The sequence below is a fragment of the Coloeus monedula genome, assembly GCF_965178545.1.
Source record: "Coloeus monedula genome assembly, chromosome: Z".
Classification (NCBI taxonomy): domain Eukaryota; kingdom Metazoa; phylum Chordata; class Aves; order Passeriformes; family Corvidae; genus Coloeus; species Coloeus monedula.
In genome coordinates this window covers 12,207,788-12,230,633 of record NC_138822.1, presented here as the reverse complement: position 1 = coordinate 12,230,633, position 22,846 = coordinate 12,207,788, and the positions used below count along the sequence as shown (strand labels likewise).

The window sequence follows — 22,846 nt, the reverse complement described above, 5'->3', positions numbered from 1 at the left end:
ATGAGAGCATACCCACAATGCTGCCTTTACAAACTACTAAACTGTCTTATTCAGTGGGATGAGAAGCATCGTGTTGACTTCGTATCTGACATGAACGGGACCCAACTTCGGCAGTGTGCACGTTTAATTATAAAGCACATAGCAGTTCATGGTGCTTTTCAGCCCTGATCTGGATGACCTATTGTATTACAGTATTAATCTTGTTGTCAAAAATAGCCTTTTCAGGCAAACATACTGATGGTCTAGCGTCTTATATAACCAACATCTCTTAACATGAGATCAGTAAAATTATTTTCTGTACCTCCAGATCTGAAAACCAAACCAAAAAATACCCTCATTTAGGCTAAGCTATCAAGTAAATACACAAATGTCAGATACTTATCATCTCTTAAACTGTAATTTTACAAAAAAAGTATTAGCTTGATTGCCTGCTCCTCAAACTCCTGTGATTTAATTTTGCTGCTCTATTTACATTTACTTTTGTAAACCAAAATTTATTATATTCACAGTACATAACAATTTTCAAATTTTAGTAGGTTTTTTCATACTACATTTAAACCTATGAGCCATGTACAGTAACTGCTGAAAGAGTATTAGGCTGTGGACTGTTATCCTGGACTCCATCTAGCCCAGTAAACCCACTGTAAATTTTGATGTCGTATTACTTTGTCAATGCAGTTATGTCTCAGTGACTGCATTAAAAAGCTTTGCTCAAACACTCAGTGACGCTACACTTCCATAACCATCTACTCGCCGTGTATGTTGTTAGAACAAACCTTTTTGTAGTAATACATAAATTGTTTAAAATTCTGTCAAACTACCACAAGTTTTTCACTTGGAAAAAAAGAGTACTGGATTACGAAGCAGGGGGCGTCACTTTTCCAGAAGCATTATTAATGGGGACTATTTTAGTCTTCAGTGACAGGGAACGACAGGCTGCAGCATTTCTTCAATTTAAGAATAGAAAAGAACCGTACTTGCAAGAATTCAATTACTCTGCATTAGAGCTGCCATGGGGTTACTGTACATTTATACATCAGAAAGTCAGTAAATTATTTTTCTATAAATTAGTCTCTCAAAGATGATTTTTTTTCTTTCTGTTCTGAATGCCAAACTCCTGACTGCTTCTCCACTACAGAGACTTCATATCTGGATAGCCGACATCTGTAAAAACATTTCTAATGAAAACACTACTAATACAACCCCCTGGAGAAACAAATGAAATGAGATCTAAGTATGCAGCCGCCTTTCTACAGCTCTGTCTTTAACAATAGTGAGGCTAGTGCTTCCCATCCAAGCCTTGACACAGGTCATGATCATTTAGGCACAGCAGTAGCAAAATAAATAATTGTGTAAATATGTAATAACTGGTATAAATACTCCAGTAGCACTTAGAAGATATGATAAAGGACTTCTGTTTTTAGCCGTGCATTAAGGTTTATCTCAGTGGATGGAAGGGAGAAGCATTTAAACTGCAATGAAGGAGAACTACAGATTGAATACTTGAAAGCTCAGTGCCAGATATAACAACGCTTCTTTTCCACAGTTTAGGAAGTGTATTAGTGTTAAAAGTGTTGGATCACTGCTAAAATATTATTGAAACAGTGGTTAGAGATTCACTCAAAAAAAATAAATACTATAAAGATCAATAATGTAACTATATACTTAAATAATTCAGATTCAAAGCAAAACTATGCTTATTTCTAAAATAATTGGTCATTTTTTTTTCATATACATATATATAAGCATTCCACTGCTTTAATATGTAAATAAGAATTTAGACACAATTTTTCTGTTAAACAGCCCAACAACTATCAGGGGAAAAAGGTCTGTTTCTTTTTAAGATTTCTCAAATTTTAGCAAATGCTCCATATCAAGGTGCATAAACACACCGCATCCAGGTTTCCTGCCCTACATTTAAACCTGTATTAAGTAATTTGAGGCAATTCTTTGGTAGCAAAGATTGGTAACAACAAGTCCTCACTACTGGAAGAAAAATTAGCACAGAAGGACACAGGGAGGGAACCTCTGCCTGAAGATCATAATGAAAAAACAACAGTGTTCCTAAATGCCCTAAATTTTAAAGTTGGCTAATGCTTTTGCTAGACTGGACTGTACAAATACAGGCTATAATCAGTTTCCTTATTTGAAGTGAACTGCAAGTTCTGCACCCAAATCCTAAGGCAGATGAAGCTGGAATTGATCTGACATGGAACTGACACACCCTCCACCGCGTGTTCACAGAAATGTATTGGTAAGAGTACTTGTTTTGAAATAATTCCATCAGCTTCCCGGGTGAAATCCGGGTGCAATAAAAACAATAGCTCTTTGCCAGAATTCCAGGAGGGTCTAGCAGCTCCTCCTCTTCCCACCACATTTTCTCTGGCCTATGGAACCAGGACTGAACCTGTAAACACAGGTCTCACTTCCAGCAGCCTTTTTATGCTGGGTAAATTAAAACGGGCTTCTTATCACATGCATCTGTTTGAAATGATGCTTCTTGTACAATGAAGAGAGATTAAGATAAAAAATTTTGAGATACTTCTGATTTAAAAATGGTATTTGGTCTTTCCACTGAATAACTCTAACCTCTAAAATGGCTTTGAGATAATAAAAAGGCAAATGGAACCCAACATAAAAATTTTCTTTGAAAGACAGTAATACAGAACTCACATCTGCTATACATATCTATTACAAACATATATTTTGCTTCTGGACTACTTCAGACTGAAGCAGAGAAAAATTGTGTTGGCAAAGATTAAACTGAAACATCAAGCTTAGATTATCATTAATTTCCTCACTGTAATACAGACAATGAACACTAAGAGTAATCACTATAAAACAAAAAAAAATTCTACATAAGTTTTTTAATAATCACAAAATTCATGCTTTGCACCTTGTAAGCTCTGATCTTTCAAATGGCTAAATGGACCCAAACAGCTTGAATTATGAGGTCTGTAAGTGTTTTTAAAAAAACTAGCATTTTGTTTCATTGTACTCAGTACTTTGATTTGCTAGAAAAAAACCTCAAGTTTGTTTAAAACACACAGCAACATGATTGTAATTTTTTTTATACGCCACAGAAGAGACTCAATTAAAAATTAATTCTTAAAAAAACTAAAAAATGAAATTAACCTTGATTAACAAGTTCATTATTTTATGGATTAAAGCACTAAAGACTGTCATATGACTAGAAATCTTAAACAAAATTATTTGTTCAGTTAAATAAATGTAAAGTCCTTAATATTTAATTAAAATCAAATTTTATTTCATAAAATAATACACCTGGAAAGTCATAGAATACTAGTTCAAAAACCAACCAGTTATGAAAATTTAGTCAACATTGTCTTTACAATATTTAAGTCTCAGGCACCCTCCAGTGTCTGGAGAAGAAACTACACAAGTGAACAATAACTGGCTTGGCTTCAGTTTCCTAAGGTTTGATTTTATCCCCGTCACACTCAAAACCTTGTCTCTTATTTATTACATAACTTTGTTATGTTAGCTACAGTCAGAGAAGCAAAAATTTATTACTTGTCATTTAGTAAAAAAGCAACATTTGGTCAGTACTTCAGTTCAGAATTAAGAGTTTTGACAGGGAAAACAGCTGATGCCATTTTGCCCTAATATAGCTGAAGAGATTTTTTAAAAAACTGAATGAAATCATAACAATATTGACCAAAAAACATCTTAGAATCAATATTAAAAATGTTACAATTCAACCTAGTCGGGGTGATGCAAAAAGAGGTAGGAAACATTTCAGAAGAGAGTACACAAGATAAATATATTTACACAAACACATTATATATACACACACGAGTATAAAAACATTATAAACCAGTCATTGCCCCCATTAATCTTACAACTGTGCTTAACTTGACATGTTGCAAATATTTACATTGACTTCAAAGAGAGCTGACTATAATGTGCAAAACAAAGCATAACGTTACATATTTTGCAAAGTACTATAGGCTTATAAAAGTCACTCCATTCAGATTTTGGCTCTTTCTAAAAACTTTTTGCATGCTTTTAAATAGTGATGTTCCTTTTTGCAATAACTTCTCTGATCTGACGATCAAGTTCACTGACAATATGGTCTTCATGATTATAGACTCCTGTTCTCAACAGAGTATCCCTCTCTTCTATCAGACGAGAGAGGTAATCATCTGTATTCTCATTTAGTTTTCTACAATGAAGACTATCCACTCTTCCAGCAGAATTATCTCTAGCATCTTTCAATTTCTTTCTCTCTTCTTCTTGTTGTTTTAGCCTGATATCGATAAAATAGGAAGAATTAGAGAATGAGACATCTTAAACCCCACTTTGATTATCTTTGTGTTGAGTCTTTAGTTCACCTACTGAAGTATTAAGCAAAACAAAGAAATCTGTAAAAGGTATTCTGTCACTGGGGAAAAAAACTACAACTAAAAAAAATGTTAATATAATACTTAAATATTAACAAAACTTTTTGTATGTGCATATGTAACTATGATACTCGCTATGAAGGCTTCTGCTTTGGAAAAGCAAACAAATTAAAAGGGTTCAACATACAAAACCAGTGCAGACAGCTTTTGGAGGACAACATTAGATAAAATTTTAAATTTTAATATATTCAAGATAAGAATAGAACATGCCTTGTTCTTTTATTAACACAGCATCTATGCTTAGAACTGAAGGTTTAAAATAAAAAAAAAAAGCTTGGTGCTGTACATCTATGACCTTAACAAAAAAACCCCAGGTGGCATTAAACATGGATTTTGCTATATTGCCATACTGTTGCATTTTATAAATGTGCAATCTTTACCTAAGGGACATGAAACACTGCTCTTTCACTGGACTGACAGCCAGTTATAATCTTGATTTAATTGAATCTTCTCCTGTTTTAAGGCTGACAGCAAGAAAAAAGAAGGATAGGGAGCAGGTGGGGAGGAATCTTACAAATACTTTTATACCTGTTAAGTTCATTTCTGATAACCTCCAGCTCTTGTCGGTCTGTTTTCCCCAGCTCTTTTTCTTCTGCTGCCAAATAGCGCAACCTCATGTGCTCGAGCTCTTGCTGCTGCTTTTTAAGGTGAGCCATTGCATTTTCTTGTTCCCGCTGTGTGGGAAAGGGTGAAGACATAACTCAGTTGACTACATGATTACATGTAAAAGTGCTAATTATAGTGACAGAGCGGAACTTTAGGAATGAAGTCATAACAATTACATCTCTGGGAGCATTAGAAATGTAGGAGTTAACAGAATGACTTAGCTAGTGATATCTATAAAGCAGTAAGACCGGTGACTATCATGATCACAGTAAACCTGTCCAGGCTGGATCAGCTGCAGCCCAATCACAGATATCTCCCCATTAACAAAACAGCAAAAATGTTAACAAATTCTCTTACTAACTTTGGCTTAAGTTGGTAGGCATAAAACTTATACTTCTGGAACTGCTCAAGCTAATCAGATTTATTCCTTTACTATATAGTGTATGAAATAATTTTTTTTGAGAAAATAAAAGCTAAATAGCTGCAGGAAACTTCCATTATCGGCCCCACAGTGTCTAGTACCAAAGCTTCAAAAACAGCTTTTTGAAATTACAACTTGTGGTTGAAATATAAACCTTGAAAACAAAGTTCTGGCAAGGTGACCTTTTACATTTGTATAGCACTATGCAAGATTTTAGATAATTTCCTTTGTAGATTTAATGAAATCAATCTATCCATTCTGAAAGTTTGCTTGGCTCTAATTTTTTAAGCTCTATACAGATACTAAAAAACCTAAAGTTTGAGTCCACTACCACTTCATGACATTAAAGTGCCTTAGTGAGAAACATGGTCTTCTCTCCACTTGTTTTCGTCCCAGTCATTTTCCATATGACTTTGTGCACTAACTCAGTACAGTCAGTCTTATACCCAGAATAAGACAGAAGACCTGAGGTAGTTAAAAAATAACACAGGAGGTTACACAAACATCCTGGATCTAGGCATATTGTGAAGTGGAAGTTTATCTTTGCAATTTTGACATTGCCTTCATCTGGAGTGTTTGATTATTAACACAATCATTTTTATATTTAATATGGGGATAAAAAAAGGTAATTTTTTTGTTTGATATGTGTAAGCATATTATTTATAAAGTCAACCTCATAATATTTGAAAGACTTTAATCAGGTAGTTTCTGGAATTCCAGCTGCCAGCATTTTAAACACTCCCTGTTGATGATCAATAATTGGCAAGAAAATCTGAATTTCAGAAGGGATTGGTATAAAAAAAGACTAACTGTTAATGTGAACAGACAACACGATAGAGAAGAAGTCCTTAGCAAGAAATCAACCCTAAAGACTCCAAAAACTTTGTTTTTATACTAAATTCAATACACCAGTAAGCTGAATTAAATGTTAGAACTTCAGTGAGATGGGTCATAAATCTTGATGAGCAACTTGCTAAAGAGATACATACTAATAAAAAAACCAGAAGCAGGAATCCTGCCAAAGAGTCTACAGCTGATAGATGACTGAAGCATAGAAAAAGCACTTGGTGAAGATAAGGCAATAGTCCTTCCTTCCCCATCAAGAATTCACTGCAGAAGGACGTTCCCATGTGAGAGAAACCCCTTTTTATGTGGGAAAGATTTGAAGAATACTGTAATAAACATATTCTACTTCAGTCTGAGAATAATCTACAAATACAGTACATATTAAAACAAGTTACTATAGACAGCTGATATTTAAAATTTTCAAGAGCTATAAGGAAATTCAAACAAAAAGTTGTGAGACTGACCGGAGGTTAGTCTTAATCCATCACCAAAATTGGTGTTGACACCACCAGAGTAACTATTTCTCCAATTTTTATTTTATTCTTTCTTTAAACAGAGGCCTTAGAAATAACCAGAAAGTACCAGCAGGACCTACTTCTATAGTGGCCAAGCTATTTGAAATCATAACCCAAACCTAACAGGATGTATGGGTACATTAGGAAGAACGAATTCAGCTTATATAGAAAGGTCACTGCTCCAACTAGTCTTAAAAATCCCAACCAAACACCACAAAGAAACCTCCTAAAACTAAACACACAACTAAGCAGTGACAGAAAAGTACTCTCAGCTTACCCAGGGCTTAGAACACCAGAGAAAGGATAGCAATTGATCATTTCCACAAGAGCAAGAGGGTAACAGTGGATTCCACAAGAATATATTCTTCTGTATATTCACAAATGGGGAAATCACTAATGAACAGTTTGCTGCTGATACAATGTAATTCAGTGACAAAAACGGAGATGTGCAAAGAGTGGGATATTATGGAGAGAAAAATGAGTTAGTATGAAAAGGAAACAGATAAAGAAAGAATACATTCACTTATGTCCATTAAACACAATAGCCTGAATGCAGCAGCTGGCTCATGATGTACTCAACTGACTGAGGGCTGCTGGAGGATATTCAAAGATATCCAAGTAGGGTTTCTAGATCTTGTGCATCTACTGCTGGCCCAGACTGGTATGTCACATCAGTTCACTAGGTGGGTCTTTCCCACCCAATGAAAAGCACAGCTGAAACGCAAAACTAGGTATATTCCAACTAGAGACATGATTCAAGTTATTCGAAGAGTGGAAATGCATCACTTAAGCAATATACTTAAGCATGTGAGGAGCTTTTTGGACACAGCAAGTTTTAAATTAAGATAGACATTTATGCTGGAAAAGAAATGCTACATATAAAGCAGTACTGTTGAAGTATTTGAAAGAAGAGGCAGAGAGTGCTTTTAGTTGGGATTTCTTGCTTAAAGTCCCAGCAAACATCACAATGGTATTCTCTGGTTCCCAAATACGTAGATAGGCAACCGTATCCAGTAAAGCCAGATTTCAAGTATAAAACAGGCTACAAGGAAGAACAGAATAAATGAGCTATGAGGAAGAATGGAACTATTGCAACTATTTTGATAGTTGCAATAATGTTGAGTTGTTCATTTTGCTAAATGCAGGTAGTAAGAAAAAACACTGAGCATGATCTTATCTCAAGCAGGTTGCCACAAAACTAGCACAATTTCAATTAACAGAACAAGTAAATAGATTGACAGTCAATCTGATTACCTCAATTACACAGAATCTAGAAGTATAAGGACAAGCTAATATTTACTTCTCTTTGAGACTATCAATCACTATTCTTGGTGTCCCCATTCAATTTTCTATTGGATTTTCCTATGTAGGATTTTCCTAAAGCTAAATCCTTTACAAAGTTAAGCAAATTAAAATACTGATGTTTCCAGGAAAAAAAAAACAAAAAACCCAACCAACCAAACAAGCTAAACCAGTTGTGACTAACACCTTAATTCAAACAGACTTAAGATTTTGAGTACGTTAAATCTCCTTTGGGAAGTCCTATTTAGTCTCAGGGGTGGAGCTGTTGCCCTGTACACGTAGAAGAAATCTAGAAATTTCTAGGTATCTGTCTTTACAAGTAAAGAATCCAGTAATTCAGTCTGGTGATTAGCTACTTCTGATTAGACAACAAGTATAAAGAAACTTAGCACAGATATCACTGAAGTAGATACAATACACCCTGCATATCCAAGTTCTGGTTTTGAAATTAATTTGTCTAGTATATCCTGGCTTTCCTGTTAACATTATCTAACAGTGGTAAGAGTCTTGAAGGCCTCACAATAAATTATATAAGAATGCATTTACAAGCAAACTGACTCATCAGTAGGAAAACCATCCTGTTACAGCGGAGGATGAGATTGACATTTTCCTCTTAGGTGACGTCAAAAATTTAACTCTTTTACGTAAGAGAGGACTTTTAATTGCCATTATCTCTTATCAGCCTTTCAACCTACACTGATTTGTAGTATGATTAGTTTCAGTCCAATAATTTTTTTGCAGCTCATGAGATAAGGATTAACTTTAGAAAACTCTTTGTTCTGCAGTTCAGTTTATTCAGGCTCTCATTGTCCTATTTTAAAATAGGGGTACTGTCATGGGAAGCTAGGGTATTAATCTAAGTCTGTCAAATTTGTGTATCTCAATAATTCTATGAGAGAACTATTTTTGAAGGTACATTGCGCAAAAATTGACCAAAAGCTAAATACTGCAAAACTAATGCAAAACAGAGTCGCACTTGTAACTAGGACAGCAATACTTCCACATAAACACAAATCATCACATAACTGTGACTACACTGAGTAGAAGCCTTATAATTCAGTCCTTCAGTTTGTGCAGTACATTACTCAGATCTATGAGGAAAAATTCTGAAAGCGTTCTTCCAACTGCACTGCAGAAGAAAGGCATAACCGCATGCTGGCCAGAAGCAGTGTGTGTTGGACCACAGGTTTCATGACAAGCTGATGTGTTACTATTTCAGGCAGGGAAGTTCAATGATCCACATGTTTCTGCTGTCCAGCAACATGCTCACAACGGCAATTTGAGAGCAAAAAAGGCATTTTAGACAAGCTCAAAGGAGAGGTATATGTTAGACGAAGTACATATACTTCAGGTTAACAGAACAATATCTGAAGCTCAAACAGACTAAAAAGAAGACACACTACTTCTAATGCTATCATACTGATCAGATCTTATTTAATAGCTTGGTCCTTTATGCCCTCACTGAATCAGTTCATTTCAGAACCACATTTTTTTTAAATAAATACCTTTAAAAATGTTTAATTAAACCAAGAAAAAGACAACACAGAATGATGAAGAAGCCACAGGGAGATGAAGGAAAAGCAAGGGTTTTCTGCAGAATCATTTGTTCAGTTCCCATTCCTTTTGATATTTTTCTCTGGGGAAAAATTCTATCCAAAAAACCCCAAAAAAACACAGAACCAACCAAAACCAGTGTCACTAAAGACCATGCTCTTTGCTAGGGATAACAGTCCTAGATTTGCAGGGAAGAAAGATTAAATACAGCGTGTGCTAAATTCTTGTTTTCTCAATAGGCGAGAGAAACACCTTTATCAGTACATTTTGTCTCCAAGCTAATGTTGGGTAGGAATTCCTTTTAGATAAACATGATTTGATATTTAATTTGATTACTAATACAATTGTGATGTAAACATGGCAAATATTTGGCACTTTCTTATTTGGGTTGTTGAGGGAAAAGTCCAGATTAATTTAATATAAGTCACCGAAAGTCAAGAATTTTAGAGGCATGCCATGCTATGACCCCAAATAGCAACATTTAAGCACAATAATATTAAATTTAAAAAATAAAAGTCAACATATGCTGAAGCAAAATTATCCCTACCATTCAGTTCATGACAGTCCAGCTCGGAAAACAGACACTAAAACAAGTGAGAAGGGATTCTTTCATGATGGATCCTGTGTGTAATTTACATTACACACTTCATACTCTGTGATTTTCAAATGTCTTTCCCAACATTAGTCTTTGACTCCTTTAAAAAGTCTGTCATAACAATTTGTAGGGTGTATAACAGAAAACTTGTTCTATGTATACCATTCATAGCAGAGCAAGAGGAACCCATTTCCTAATAATCCATCAATACCAGAAGATGGCAAAGAATTTACAACAGTTTGATAAGGGAGGCATGCTGATTTTGAATTAATTTATATACAATTTTGTTATGATATGTTGAGGGACCATAAAAAGACTATATTTTGTTATGGTGAGAGAGAAGGAAGGATTTCTTATTCATCTCAGTGATAAAACTGGTGTCACTTTATCAGACATTCAGGTATTAAACCTATTTTTTCCATGACAATGTAACAATCCACTGAGCAACAAGCACTTTTTTAAATGGAGAAGAACTCTACTGTATAGAAGGACTTGAAATGTAGCAGAATTTATTGTGAGATGTTTCAAAGTAAAATACCAATATTAATAAAACACTTCTGCACATTTACTTTACACAAAAGTTAAGTCCAACTTTTTAAAATCCCCTTGTAACATCTTCATTTTATTCTGTGTGTACTGAAAAACTAAATTATAATTGAATACTTGGTATTCTTTAAGTGTACCTCAGTGCACACAAGTTTAAACATACATGCTGCATGCTGAAAATTCTCAGTCAAGACTTTCTGGCTAACTTCCCAAACTTTACTCCTATGATGTATCCTAAAATAAGGAGCATTGCAGATTTATTATCAACTGTGTTTTAAACCTCAATAAGAAGTACTAGAATTTTTGTTCCTAAGCACTTAGAATCTTGCATTTTTAAATTTCAGCTAATGGAACACTCCAGAATCATCAACTGCTGGACTAAAGGCAACTTCGTGAATAGAAGATAAAACCCACCAGAAACTCAGAACACTTGGAAATATATTACACTTGCATCACAACCTAACAATCATCAGCCACTATCCCACAGTAGGGCAGCCACAGATTAATCAAGAATATCATATGCAAAAATTATCTCTACAATATGTATTAGTTGGTCCTGCACTACTTCCTCAGCAATGCTAATCATTCTTTTTGCTACTTTTCCTTCGGCCCCCCACCCACCTCCTTCAATAAAAGGTCTTACCAATATTCCTTTCACTAATTTCATATTTTGTCATTCTCCTCCACAAAACAAACCCATACTAAACAAGTCTGCATTGTAGTTATCATATATTTTACTACAATGTTTTACTACTTTTCTTCATTAATTTTCATCTCTAATGTAGTGCTTGAGACATGGAATACTGTTTTAGAAGGTTGTATGGTGGAAATCTCAATCATAAGTTTTGAAACCTGCAGAAGTATCAGCATTAAATAAAAATTAACTGATAATAAAAAACCATCAAAATTTCAATTATAATCAGATCATAAAAGAATCCCTGTATGCCACCAGGTGCTTTAGTTAAGAGGCTCTTCAATCAAGGAAGCACAATCTTTATTTTGCCCTAGCTGCCTATAAATCCAAAGTGAGATGTAAACATACATACACTAGACTAAACAATGGCTAAATAGCAGCCACTATTCACTCTCCCACTCATACATACCATGCAAGTCTGTGGGAAAAACTTACGATTGAAGCTAAGGAACTCAAGTAAAGTTTTCTGAAAATAACCCAGAGCTGACAAGTCAGTAGGAGGGCCTGGATGGTTTCAAGACACAGTTTTTAACCAAGATTTAGACTTTCAAACGTGGGGGTTTTTTGTGTGTGTGCTTTTTTTTTTTTTAAACAAAGATTTACATCCTATCCTTGGCTAAATTACTTATAAATTCTTAAAATTAATTACTGAGTGGATAAGCAAGATCCTGGACAAGACAGGATGAACTGTCAGCCAGCCAATATGGTCTATGCTCTTTTAAACAAATGCATCAGTGCTGGTTCTAACAGGTCTGTTAGACACAAACACATTAGAAGACTTATAAAAGTACTTCTCCCAGAACACTGAATGCATATATATTTTGAGATTTTGGCTATTTGGATTAAATCTGAGATTATCAACTGCAGAAAAATGATATTTCTGCCAGTTTTGATATAATGTTTCTTACACCCAGACAGGTACTGAATTGGATATCCAAGTTCTGTGTATACATACAAGGATGTATGCAGTTTTGTGTAAACAGCTGGATTCATCCGAGAAATAATGCTCATATAAATAAAAAAAAAGTCTCATTTGTGTAGTATTGAGATCACCCAGTCAGCAAACATTGAAAGAGTTTTTGAAATCTCCAGAAATGACAACATTTACCTGGGTGCACAGACATGTAGCTTATTTGTTGAAACTTTTTTCTCCCTAAAAGCTGAACAGCCGTATAAGAAATGAAGTATTAATACAGACTTTCACTGAGTAACAGAGAAAAGAAAAGTAAGCTGGGTGAAGTCTATTGTCACTCAGCTTTACAAACTGTTTAAATTTAACTAACTTCTGTATTTTCTAAAGTACAGGTAAATATGATTTATCTGTGCCTTCATGTACTTCAGTAACACTGGCGCTATGTTCAGTGTTCAAAATCCTACCCATGGAGAAGCTTAGATCATATTCTATTAGCAGTCCCATACTTTAAGTTACGCACTGTGTCTCTGATATTCTGCAAAATATAAAACTATCCCAGATGTGTGCTAAGAACTAGTTCCAAAATAAAAGAAAACTTTTTAATTAAGGAAACATTGACTTTTATGGTTGCAAATCAGAAGAGCATTTTACTAAATGCTTAGCCTGTAGATTATGCTTCTTTAATTCACAAATTGACTGCACCGGGTCACCTTTAAGTAATGGAAATCTCTGTTTAAACGTTTTTTTGGCAATGGGCACAAAGCATTAGATCTCATTTCCAAGACTTACCAGCTGGGTTTTGTCATTAACATTTATTAACAATCTAAGATACGGCTTTCAGCGTCTAATCCTCACTACACAAATGTTTTGTATAGTTCTCTAGAGAGCTTTGGTGTGACAAATTACTGGCACAGATTACAGCCCTGTGGCTATCCACCAGAGGCAACACAAAATTAACATGGTACTAATCCAATTCAAACAAGAAATTGTTCAGACTATGCACAATTGCACAAATCATCTGAACTAAAGCAAATCGAGAATTCCTTAAGCTACAGTTTCCAAATTTATATTTAAAACACAGCAAACGGTTTTTGATCAGATTTGCTTCACTTTTATTTGGCTCTCTAAAGTAACTTAAAACTTTTATCAATAGACTACGTATAGACAAAGCACAGGAGTATACAACCCACAAGAACTACTTTGAAAGGGTTTGTTCTGTTGGAGAAGTTGTAGGTAGCATAATTCACTGTACATGCCAACTTATTTCATGGTTCAGATTTTCAGCAAGAGTTTCAGTTGAAACCATCTGCATATATTAATAAATCCAGATCAGGACTATGGTGATGAAATTCATAATAAGAACTGGATAGTGATATACATTAGTGTTAGCATGGCAAGTGACAATCTTTGCTTTTATTCTACAGGAATTTTAAAACCTGGCAAGAAAAGATAGGCTGGATATTTCATGATTGCTGAAGAAATATTAATCAGAGAGATAAGATTTATATTTTTCCTCTCATCACCTTCTCAAACATAAATGTTTCACAAATTGCAGATGACTCCTTTTATCACTTGGCAAAAAAGGTACAATTTGAAGACTGCAAATGAAGGTTAGTTTTTACTTACTAATAATGATTGCGGACACTCTTCAAGCAGAAATATAGATTAAAAAAACGTTATAAATTAGAAGAGCATGGGCTTAACTTTTTACTCTCCAAAACCTGAATCTATCAGAAATGAAGGTACTATAATCTGTAAGAAAACCCAACACTATTCCACAAGCTGGAAGTACAGGTAATAAAAACCTTTTACTAAACTTAAATTCTGAAGCTTTGTGTACATGTCAAGGTTTCTTCATGAATCAGTTGGGATATATTATTTACTTATTTGTTTGTCAGGGCCAATGGAAATGCTACCCATTCCTAAGCACACTGTTTAGGTAATGTTTACTGGAATCCACGAAACACAGATGACAAAATACAACACGTACTATGGATTCAGCAAGGATTAAGCTGCTAGTACTGCAAGTTTAAACACAGTAATTTCAAGTCAAAAGTATATGACTATATCTATATAGATGCCCACAGACACACAAGAGCTCTGTTAAAACTTAGCAGTAAAATAGCATGTCACATTAGTATGAGGTCAGAATTTCCAAAAGCAGAGGAAAGTTTCACTTCCTGTTTAATTTCTCTTTACAGCATTCATCAAAACTTAACCCTTATTTCTAAAAGTGACTACTTGTTTCTCACCTTTACCCTTCATTCATTATACAATTAAAATACAGAACAGTTATTAGTACTATAACTGACCAAGATGGTTGGGATAGTGGCAAAACATTTTCCTGGAAGTGCTGATTCAGCATTATTTGGAATTAAACTAAACTTTTTATTTTTCAAATCACATCTGCTTTTAACTATTTCAGCCTTCTTTGCAGGGCTCAGCCTTGGCCTTTCCTGAGTTCTAAGTCAAATACAAGCCAGTTTTGCTGTTCTTATTTTTGTTAAAAGCATAGCTCAGAGCTTTACTTTGCAAAAACAAGTAATGTGAAAGCAGTAGTTAACAGTAATCCTAGTAGCTTCCAAAATGACATTCACTTGGTTGGCTCATATGACCAAAGAAAACCTGCATACCTGTTTTATCCTTGCAAGTTCTTTCAAAGCCCTTGTCCATTGTTGTTTGTAGTGGAGCTTTGACTTGGTAGCTGACTCTAACTTTCTTTCAAGTTCAACCTAAGAGCAATTAAAATCATATCAGCTGAAGCAATAACAGCAGTAACAATCACTGAAAGATGTATATATACAAAGGGTCTGGTTTAAGAAAAGTGTTTATGTAGCGTAATATACAACATCATCTAAAGCTGTTATACAATATAACATAAATATTATGGCACAAGAACATTTTCTTGTTTAAAATATAACCTTGTTTTTATTGGATGGCCATCTACACAAAAAGAAAAAGATTAGTTTTTAGCACTAAATCTGCTGATGTAACCTTTAAATTTAAGATTCTCAAATTAGCCAACCCCTGATCCCTTCTTTATTCAAAAAAATGTTATCAACACTGATTTAACAAAAATGCTGATGAATAAATCTCTCTTGAAAAGGTACATACAGTTTTTGGTTTGCTGATGGAAGTTATGTCCTACATTCCTTTCTCTGAAATACCCATCTGCTCAAACCATTCTTTAAAATCTATGTATCTAATGTGAACCTTTGATCTTACTAACTAAATAAATTTTTAAAAGTTTTTGCTGCTAAAAACATTCATTTTATTATCTGTGCAAAAAGAATTTTACATTAAAAGAGATGAAAATACTTATGAAGCACACAAAACACAATAAAAAAAATAAAGTATTTTTAATTAACATCTCTGAGGAAGTAATTTTTTTTAAATCTTGCAAAAATTATTTTCATTAAATTTGTGACGATCTTAAAGCACTGACTTGTTTAATTCATCTAACAGGATATCTAAAAATATTTAATATGTAAGAACTTAAAAAGTCTGTAGTGACAAAAATATTTTGCATCAGTTGCTTGCATTATTAGAAGTTACTGAAGCATACAGTAACATACAAACTGGCCATATAACCGAGTATATCTTGTGCCAAGAAGCATGGCCTAAGTTTTTTCAGCTTATTTTGCCAACAATTTTACTCAAACCTCACAACAATTCTGAGCATTAAATGCCCGCATCTGTGGTTTTAATTAAACAAAGTATTCTCTACTGAGGGAATGTTTGGAAAGTTAAGTTATGACAGTGATTCCATTCTATTGGTAAGCAACACAATCTCTGCAGAAATACTTAATTATGAAAATGCACATAATGGAAATACCAGTTTAAATTAATACTCAAGAAAATAATCATCTTTCTTAGTTTTCTAAACAGAATGTTCAGAGACCCCATCATAAATCATGATTTAAATATATAGGTTAAGGTTTTTCCTGCTTTAGCCTCCAACATTACTGCTTCCTCTATAGAAATAAGGCCACTGTTGACCTTATTTGTGTCTGAATATTTAAACTCTAAAGAAGTAATTGGAAAAAGTAAACCAAAACAGACAAATTAACCACTTCATCACACAGTGTTATTCTACACATCCCCTTTATCAGTGAACGGATCATTGTGACAGTGTTTAAATACTAGAATAATCCACTATACCTTTTCTAAGGTAAGAAGATTTATTTCTGATTGCAGCTGGATTTCTGGTTTGCTACTTTGCTGTTCTTTGTATTGCTGGAACTCCTTCTCCAAAGTCTTATGCTTATTTTCTGCTTCATAAAGCTACAGAAAGATGTAAGTTGAAGAAACCAAGATGCAAGTTAACAGAAAACCCCATTCATGGACAAATAGATTACAGAACTTAAGTTGCTTCCTAGTCCCTGGAACAAACATCATACTGTCAATTATCGGATATAAAACAGATACTGAACATTACACATTCATAATTAATGATTTCTTAATGATGGCACACAGCAATGTTTTAATAGGAAGAGTTTTAAAGAGGATCTTTGCTCAGTACTGGAAAGAAAAAACAAGTCTGTCCTCATATACATAAGAACAAGATTTACGCACATTTTTGTTCATATTTCTAAAACAACTTACAGAAGAAATACAGAAAGCATAACTACTAAGATTTACACATCTTTTAAAGAAAGCCAATGTTATCTACTATATGAAGTTTTATTACTTACTCAGTTTCACAGCATAACTTTTTTAGGAATGTCTGCAAAAGGAAACGACTAATACTTTGTACAGTCAAATGATTTAGAAGAAAGGCTGAAGCAGAAAGGCTTCAGTGACTAATGACTTAATGCTGTGTACCTCTGCCCTCACAGTGTACTTCCACAGTTTCAAGAAGATTTTTATAAAGAGAGTGCTTTGCTTTTTACAGACAATGGGTAATTTGAAAAATGATGCCAATACACAATTACTTGCTACAGAGAAAGTAAGGAAGTCAAATGTTTAACAGCATTTTTTATAATATATTAAAAATACTAAGAACTATTTGTAAGGTTTTCATCTTATGTTAAATATTATTCAACTATAAATAGCTAAATACACCTGATGGAACTGATGTATTCCATAACAGAGTATGATCCCACATGATCTTATATTTATGTTCAACTAGATAATGCAAGTATTTCCATGAATTGTATCTAACAGTTTAGAATACTGGGTGAAAATGCTTTAGAGAACTCATTTCTGTTTCAAAGCCAACAACTTGTACTAGTACATCAATATATTAATTCTTTGGATCTTCTAATTGGGTCACCGCTATTTTTCTCCCAAAATTCTGCTTTTTGCATTTATAATTGTTACAGAATGGATGTAAGAAGGCAAAGATGTTTTCTAGGGACCCATACAAAAACATAGTTCACTGCTGTTGTTTTTCACACAGAACTACAATAGACAACTTGAACAAAATATACTGCTGTTTAACACCCTTCCATTTTCACCTTTTTTTTTTTTAAAGCAGACATGCAGACATGATGCCAAAGACAATAACTAATTTCTTTTGTTATTCTCCCTAGAACTTCTATAACAATGTTTAATTTCTTGTCTGATTCTGGAAACACTTTCAAAAATTGAATTTCTCATGAGATCTTAGAACTGTGGACTATGAGAAAACTATGAAAATCCAACAAATAAAGCACAACTTCCTTATTCAGAAAGTAAGGATGATATTCTTCAAGGCCGATGCTTCAAGGATCTTCTCTTGTACATAGTGGGGCTTACATCCAAACAAGTTGAATTGTAGAGTTCTCTAAACGTCTAAATGTGGAAATGGTGTATTGACAAATCCCTTTAAAAGATATGGAATAAGATCACTTATTCCAGAACATTCTCTGTTAAAAATCCAAAAACAGTAACACAAAAAATACCACACAAACAAAAAACTCCACACCCAAAAAGGTCTTTAAAAAAGAGCCCCATCTGGTAAAATCAGAAACTTTTCGCTTGTGCACATTACAAAGAGCAGGGTCCTAGAGTGAAACTCCAAAGTAAGCAAACAAAACCCCACCCCCAACAAAGCAAAAGAAAAAAGCCTGTCATATGCAGAATATGTGGCAGCAACCACCATATACTGAAGCATAACAGGAACAGCACAGAGGAAGACAGCCAGAATCCTCTGGAAAAAATGGCTTTCATACAGAACAAGACAAAACATAGTGGGACTTGTGTTTGGAAGAGAGACAGTATGACAGCCACCTACGAAAGCAGGAACACTGTGTTGCACAGGCACTAAAGGATTCTTCATAATTACCAAGTAATGTGCTTAAAATGAACAAAACTAAGTTTTTAAGTACATAAGACATAATTAAATTTTAAAACTCACTGCCATAGGGTGTTGGAATACCAAATACTTTTAAAAAGGAATCATATGAGATCATGAAGAAAACTTTCATTGACTGCTAGTAAATATGAAACTGACTCTGGCAAAGAGTACATATAACCCTTGGTGGTATTGCTGGATATACCAAAACTGCTTTTTTTCATAGTCCCATTTTTTATTTTCTTGTCCTCTAAATCCAGCCATTGCTGCATCATAATGCTGAGCTAAATGATCATTGGTCTGACTAACTGCATGTCTGTTCTGAATAGCAAAAACAAAGTGATTGTGACGTTTTATTTAGAAAAGGTCTGTTGAAGCTAAAAATGGTCAGTGGGAGCTGAAAGAATGAATATCAAAGAAGAATAGTAGCTGGTGGCATTGGGCCACTTGAGCGTGAAGAACAACTGGCTGTCTCATCTGTACAGGTAGCTGCCAACAACACAAAATGCAAAAGTGATCCACTTATCACTTTGAAGACGATTGCATTCTGCAATCTGCTCATCTCAGTTCAGTGACTGTTCAAGCAGAATAGTCAAGATGAATATCTTTGAGGTTAGCAGCATTTCGTATTAGCTACATTTTTAAAGTTTACTGTACTGTAGTTAACATATGCTAACAAGAAAAGAAGAACATTAATATTAGTGTTTAATACAGAACTAAAAAGAGCACAAAAATCTAGCACAACTCTTCCTAAGTACAAAAATATGGCTTTGGCTGACACAGTTCCTCAAACAGTGAAAGCTAATATGGGATTATCACTATCATGTATCAGACATGAAAAACACCAAAGCAAGTAATTAATCTACATAAAGTAAGTACTTTTCTGAACACTTAGGCATTAGTAAGACTTAATCGACTTAGTAAGAAATTAAACGTCTAATGTTATAGCAGCTAAGAAAAAAAAAGAACTAGCTTTTACAGTTTACTTTAAGAGTCAGGAAAAATATCTAGACTAGCCTTGTTGTCAGTCAGTGCCAAAGATAGCTTTGAATGTGGTCTAAATTTCCTATTTTAAAAGTACTACTCTCAGAATAGAAGATTGAAATAACAAGAGGGTTTCCCCCTCTGCCACAATAAGGATAATAGAAATATTCTTTTGCAATAAAAGAGTAAAACTATCTGCACAGTCAAGCTACATAGATGGTAATTGCTAGCAATTTTTTAAGTTATTGAAATGTACACTGCTGTTCAAGTTCTTCATATAATATATGCTTTTAATTGAAACTTGATTTTCAGTGTTGAAAAAATAATTACCAACGCTGCATTGTCCACTGGCCCTACAACTGAGCAAGGCTGACATGGATGGATCTCAGCACAGGGCTCACCAAATAATTTATTTAAAATGTTTATTACAAATTTGCCAGAATGCACTTGCTGCCAAAAGGCTGCTTAACTTAGTATACTTAGAGAAACACTCACTTTTATTAGAAAACACAAGTGTATTTACCTGCTGATGTAAGCGAACCTTGTCTTCTTCCAGCTGTTTCATTTTTGACCTCTCTAGCTCAAGCTGGTGTGCACATTCCTCCCTGGCTCGACGCACAGAATCCTGGAGCACCTGCAGATTTCGTTCATGCTCTGCTTGCAACTCCTTCTTTACTCTTTGAAGCTTAAAAAAAGAGACATATTTATATTAATTCATAGGAGTGAGAGCTTTACTTTAAAAGTCTCTTACAATTGCTACTGCTATTCATGACAGAAAAATTATTAATTTCAGAAATTAAACAATAAAATTCCCATCGTCCATATGTTTGCTACATATGTTCTTATGAATTTCAGTTTAACTAACAATCTGCCAATTATTGTATTTGGGCTATAAATATACCCTTGCTTGACTATTGTAAAAACAGAGCTCTCTGGAGCTCTTCTGTACATTCTACATGCTTCTACAACACTGCTCAAGGCAGGTTGCACATCCACCTTCCTGCTACAAAGTGAAAAGCTAAATACACCAATTCACTGCAGAAACTGTGAAAGTCACAGCTACAGACAAATGTCTTTAGGTCAAAGACAGCACTTTTTCATACTGAGCATACTGAGATAATTTCTCATCAAGCTAAACAGAAGGACAATCCTTGACACGTCTGAACTTTCTAGAAAGATGCTACTGTCCCAGATAACTGCTAGCTGAATAGAAACTTCTCCAATAGCCCATTTCTCAAACTGTGTAATTGTTAACTGAACACTACATCATTTTGACCAGATGCTTTTGGAAACCACTAACTTTTATCATCTCTAACTCTCAGGTCAGAATCTCACTAAACTTTGAGAAAGTTTTCAGAGAAACATACGCAAGATTCAAAATAACTACTACTCACACTGAAATGCACTTGGCCAAACCTGAGCACCAGGTTTTTTTTTCCAGATGTTAATGTCAAAGCATTATTTACAGCACAAACTGCATCTTGAGGTACAGATAGCCTGGGGTACTGAACAGGACACAGACTCAGCCAGCTAGTCCCTGTATTCGGAATTCTCAATTTTGTTACAAGCACAGAAGGGATTAGTATGATCGAAAAACTAATCTGAGTTACAAGGAGGAAGGAGAAAGTTTGTTGGACTGCTGAACACCACAGTATTCCACCTATATCATTCTGAGTATGTTCTGAAGGACAAGAATAGGCAGTTTACTTTCTCTTTTCATGTGACTAGCACCCCTGAAGTCATACCCCACTTCCTCAGGTTGAGGGTGTTCAGTACAGTGGTAGTTACTGGTTTCTCCTGCACCCTCTTTGACCTTGTCACTACTAAAAAAAAATAAATAGAAGTAGGAACTCTGAAAATGTTGGATAACAAAATCTGGATAACTGGAGTTTCTCCCAGATCTTTGTCACCTTCTCCTATTTCAACAGTTAATCTAGCAATTACTTTTTGAAGTGAAGAACTCTTGTTCATGTGTACAATACTCACCTGACAGTAACTAAACTTGAGATATGCTAATGTTACATAAATGTCTTCACTGAGACTAATTCTGTCAAGAATAGAAGGTTTACAGTTCTGTAATTCTAGCAATCCACTTAGAAGTTCACTGAATTTCTATTTCAGTAAAAAAGTGTAGTTGTAATCAAAGGCTTAATTACTAGTGTTTCCCTACATATCCATATGAACGTGGCTATTTAATATCTTATACACAGCACACAATTGTCACTATATGAGAACCCAAACCTTATAGAAGTAGCTAATGCAATGGCATTGTTTAATATGACCAGTTTTTACCTCCGATTCAGCACTAAAAAGCTGTCGTTCTCGCTTATCCAGATCTTTCAGGGTTTTCTGAAGCTGTTCTTCCATAACATTATATTCTGCTACCTAAACAAAGGAGAAAAAAAGTATAAAATATTGAAATTTTAAATTTAGAAACTTCCATATAAAACAAATCTCCAGCTCTTAATTAAGAGCCTGCAACAGAGAATCCTTCTAACTCATTAAAGACTAATGGGTGGCCATGTATAGCCAGGCTGTAGAAGGGCTTTTTGACCAGGCATGTAAAACGCAATTAAAGTTAAAAAGCTCCCATATACAGCAAGCAAACCTAAGGAAATTCCTAACAAATATTCTATGATTAAAGGCTCCTCTTAATTTTTTTTGCACTGTTGTAGACTAGATGCAAGCATATCAGTAGTTGCAAAGGCTAATCACAGACACTTTGTTACATGTTACCAAGTACCTTGTCAAATTTATAACAATTTAGAGTAAGACTTCATGCAAGTATAAGGAGGAATTTCCTTACCTTTTTCTTCACTAATGCCTCTCTCTCTCTATCTCTTTTCTTCCATTCCTCTGCAAGTGCTTGCATATGGACCATTTCCTTCTTTTTAAGCTTTTAGAGGGAAAAACAAACAAACAAACCCCCCAAACCAGAAAACCAGATCAAAATCGTTGGAAGTGTACCCTTAGAGTACTAAGTCTTGAAGCAAAAGTTTTGTATGCTGACTTGTGTAACTCAAGATATGATTCTGATAATGAGAGATTTCTTACACTGAAGTATGAAATGCAAAGTAAGCAGTTTGAGAAAAATATCCAAATAAATAGGTACTAGATTTTCACCATCTTTAAAAAAAAATCATGTGACTATAACCACCCAGAATAACTT

At 34.4% G+C, this 22,846-nt stretch overlaps 1 protein-coding gene across 2 annotated transcripts in view; it reads right to left on the bottom strand.

Moving 5' to 3' along the window:
* Positions 1-3,514: 3,514 nt before the first annotated feature.
* The window catches only part of CEP120 (centrosomal protein 120), a gene marked incomplete at its 5' end in the record, with an annotated part of 36,177 nt that continues 16,845 nt past the window's right edge, over positions 3,515-22,846 (bottom strand). The window contains 7 exons of one of the 2 annotated variants that reach the window (XM_082302247.1): positions 3,515-4,270; positions 4,953-5,098; positions 15,050-15,148; positions 16,578-16,700; positions 20,201-20,362; positions 21,970-22,062; positions 22,484-22,573. In XM_082302247.1, coding sequence (XP_082158373.1) covers positions 4,030-4,270; positions 4,953-5,098; positions 15,050-15,148; positions 16,578-16,700; positions 20,201-20,362; positions 21,970-22,062; positions 22,484-22,573 — 954 coding nt within the window. In that variant the 3' untranslated portion in view covers positions 3,515-4,029. Of the gene's footprint in view, positions 4,271-4,952; positions 5,099-15,049; positions 15,149-16,577; positions 16,701-18,129; positions 18,223-20,200; positions 20,363-21,969; positions 22,063-22,483; positions 22,574-22,846 lie in introns of those variants that run through there. The other variant, XM_082302248.1, reaches the window with a different exon arrangement.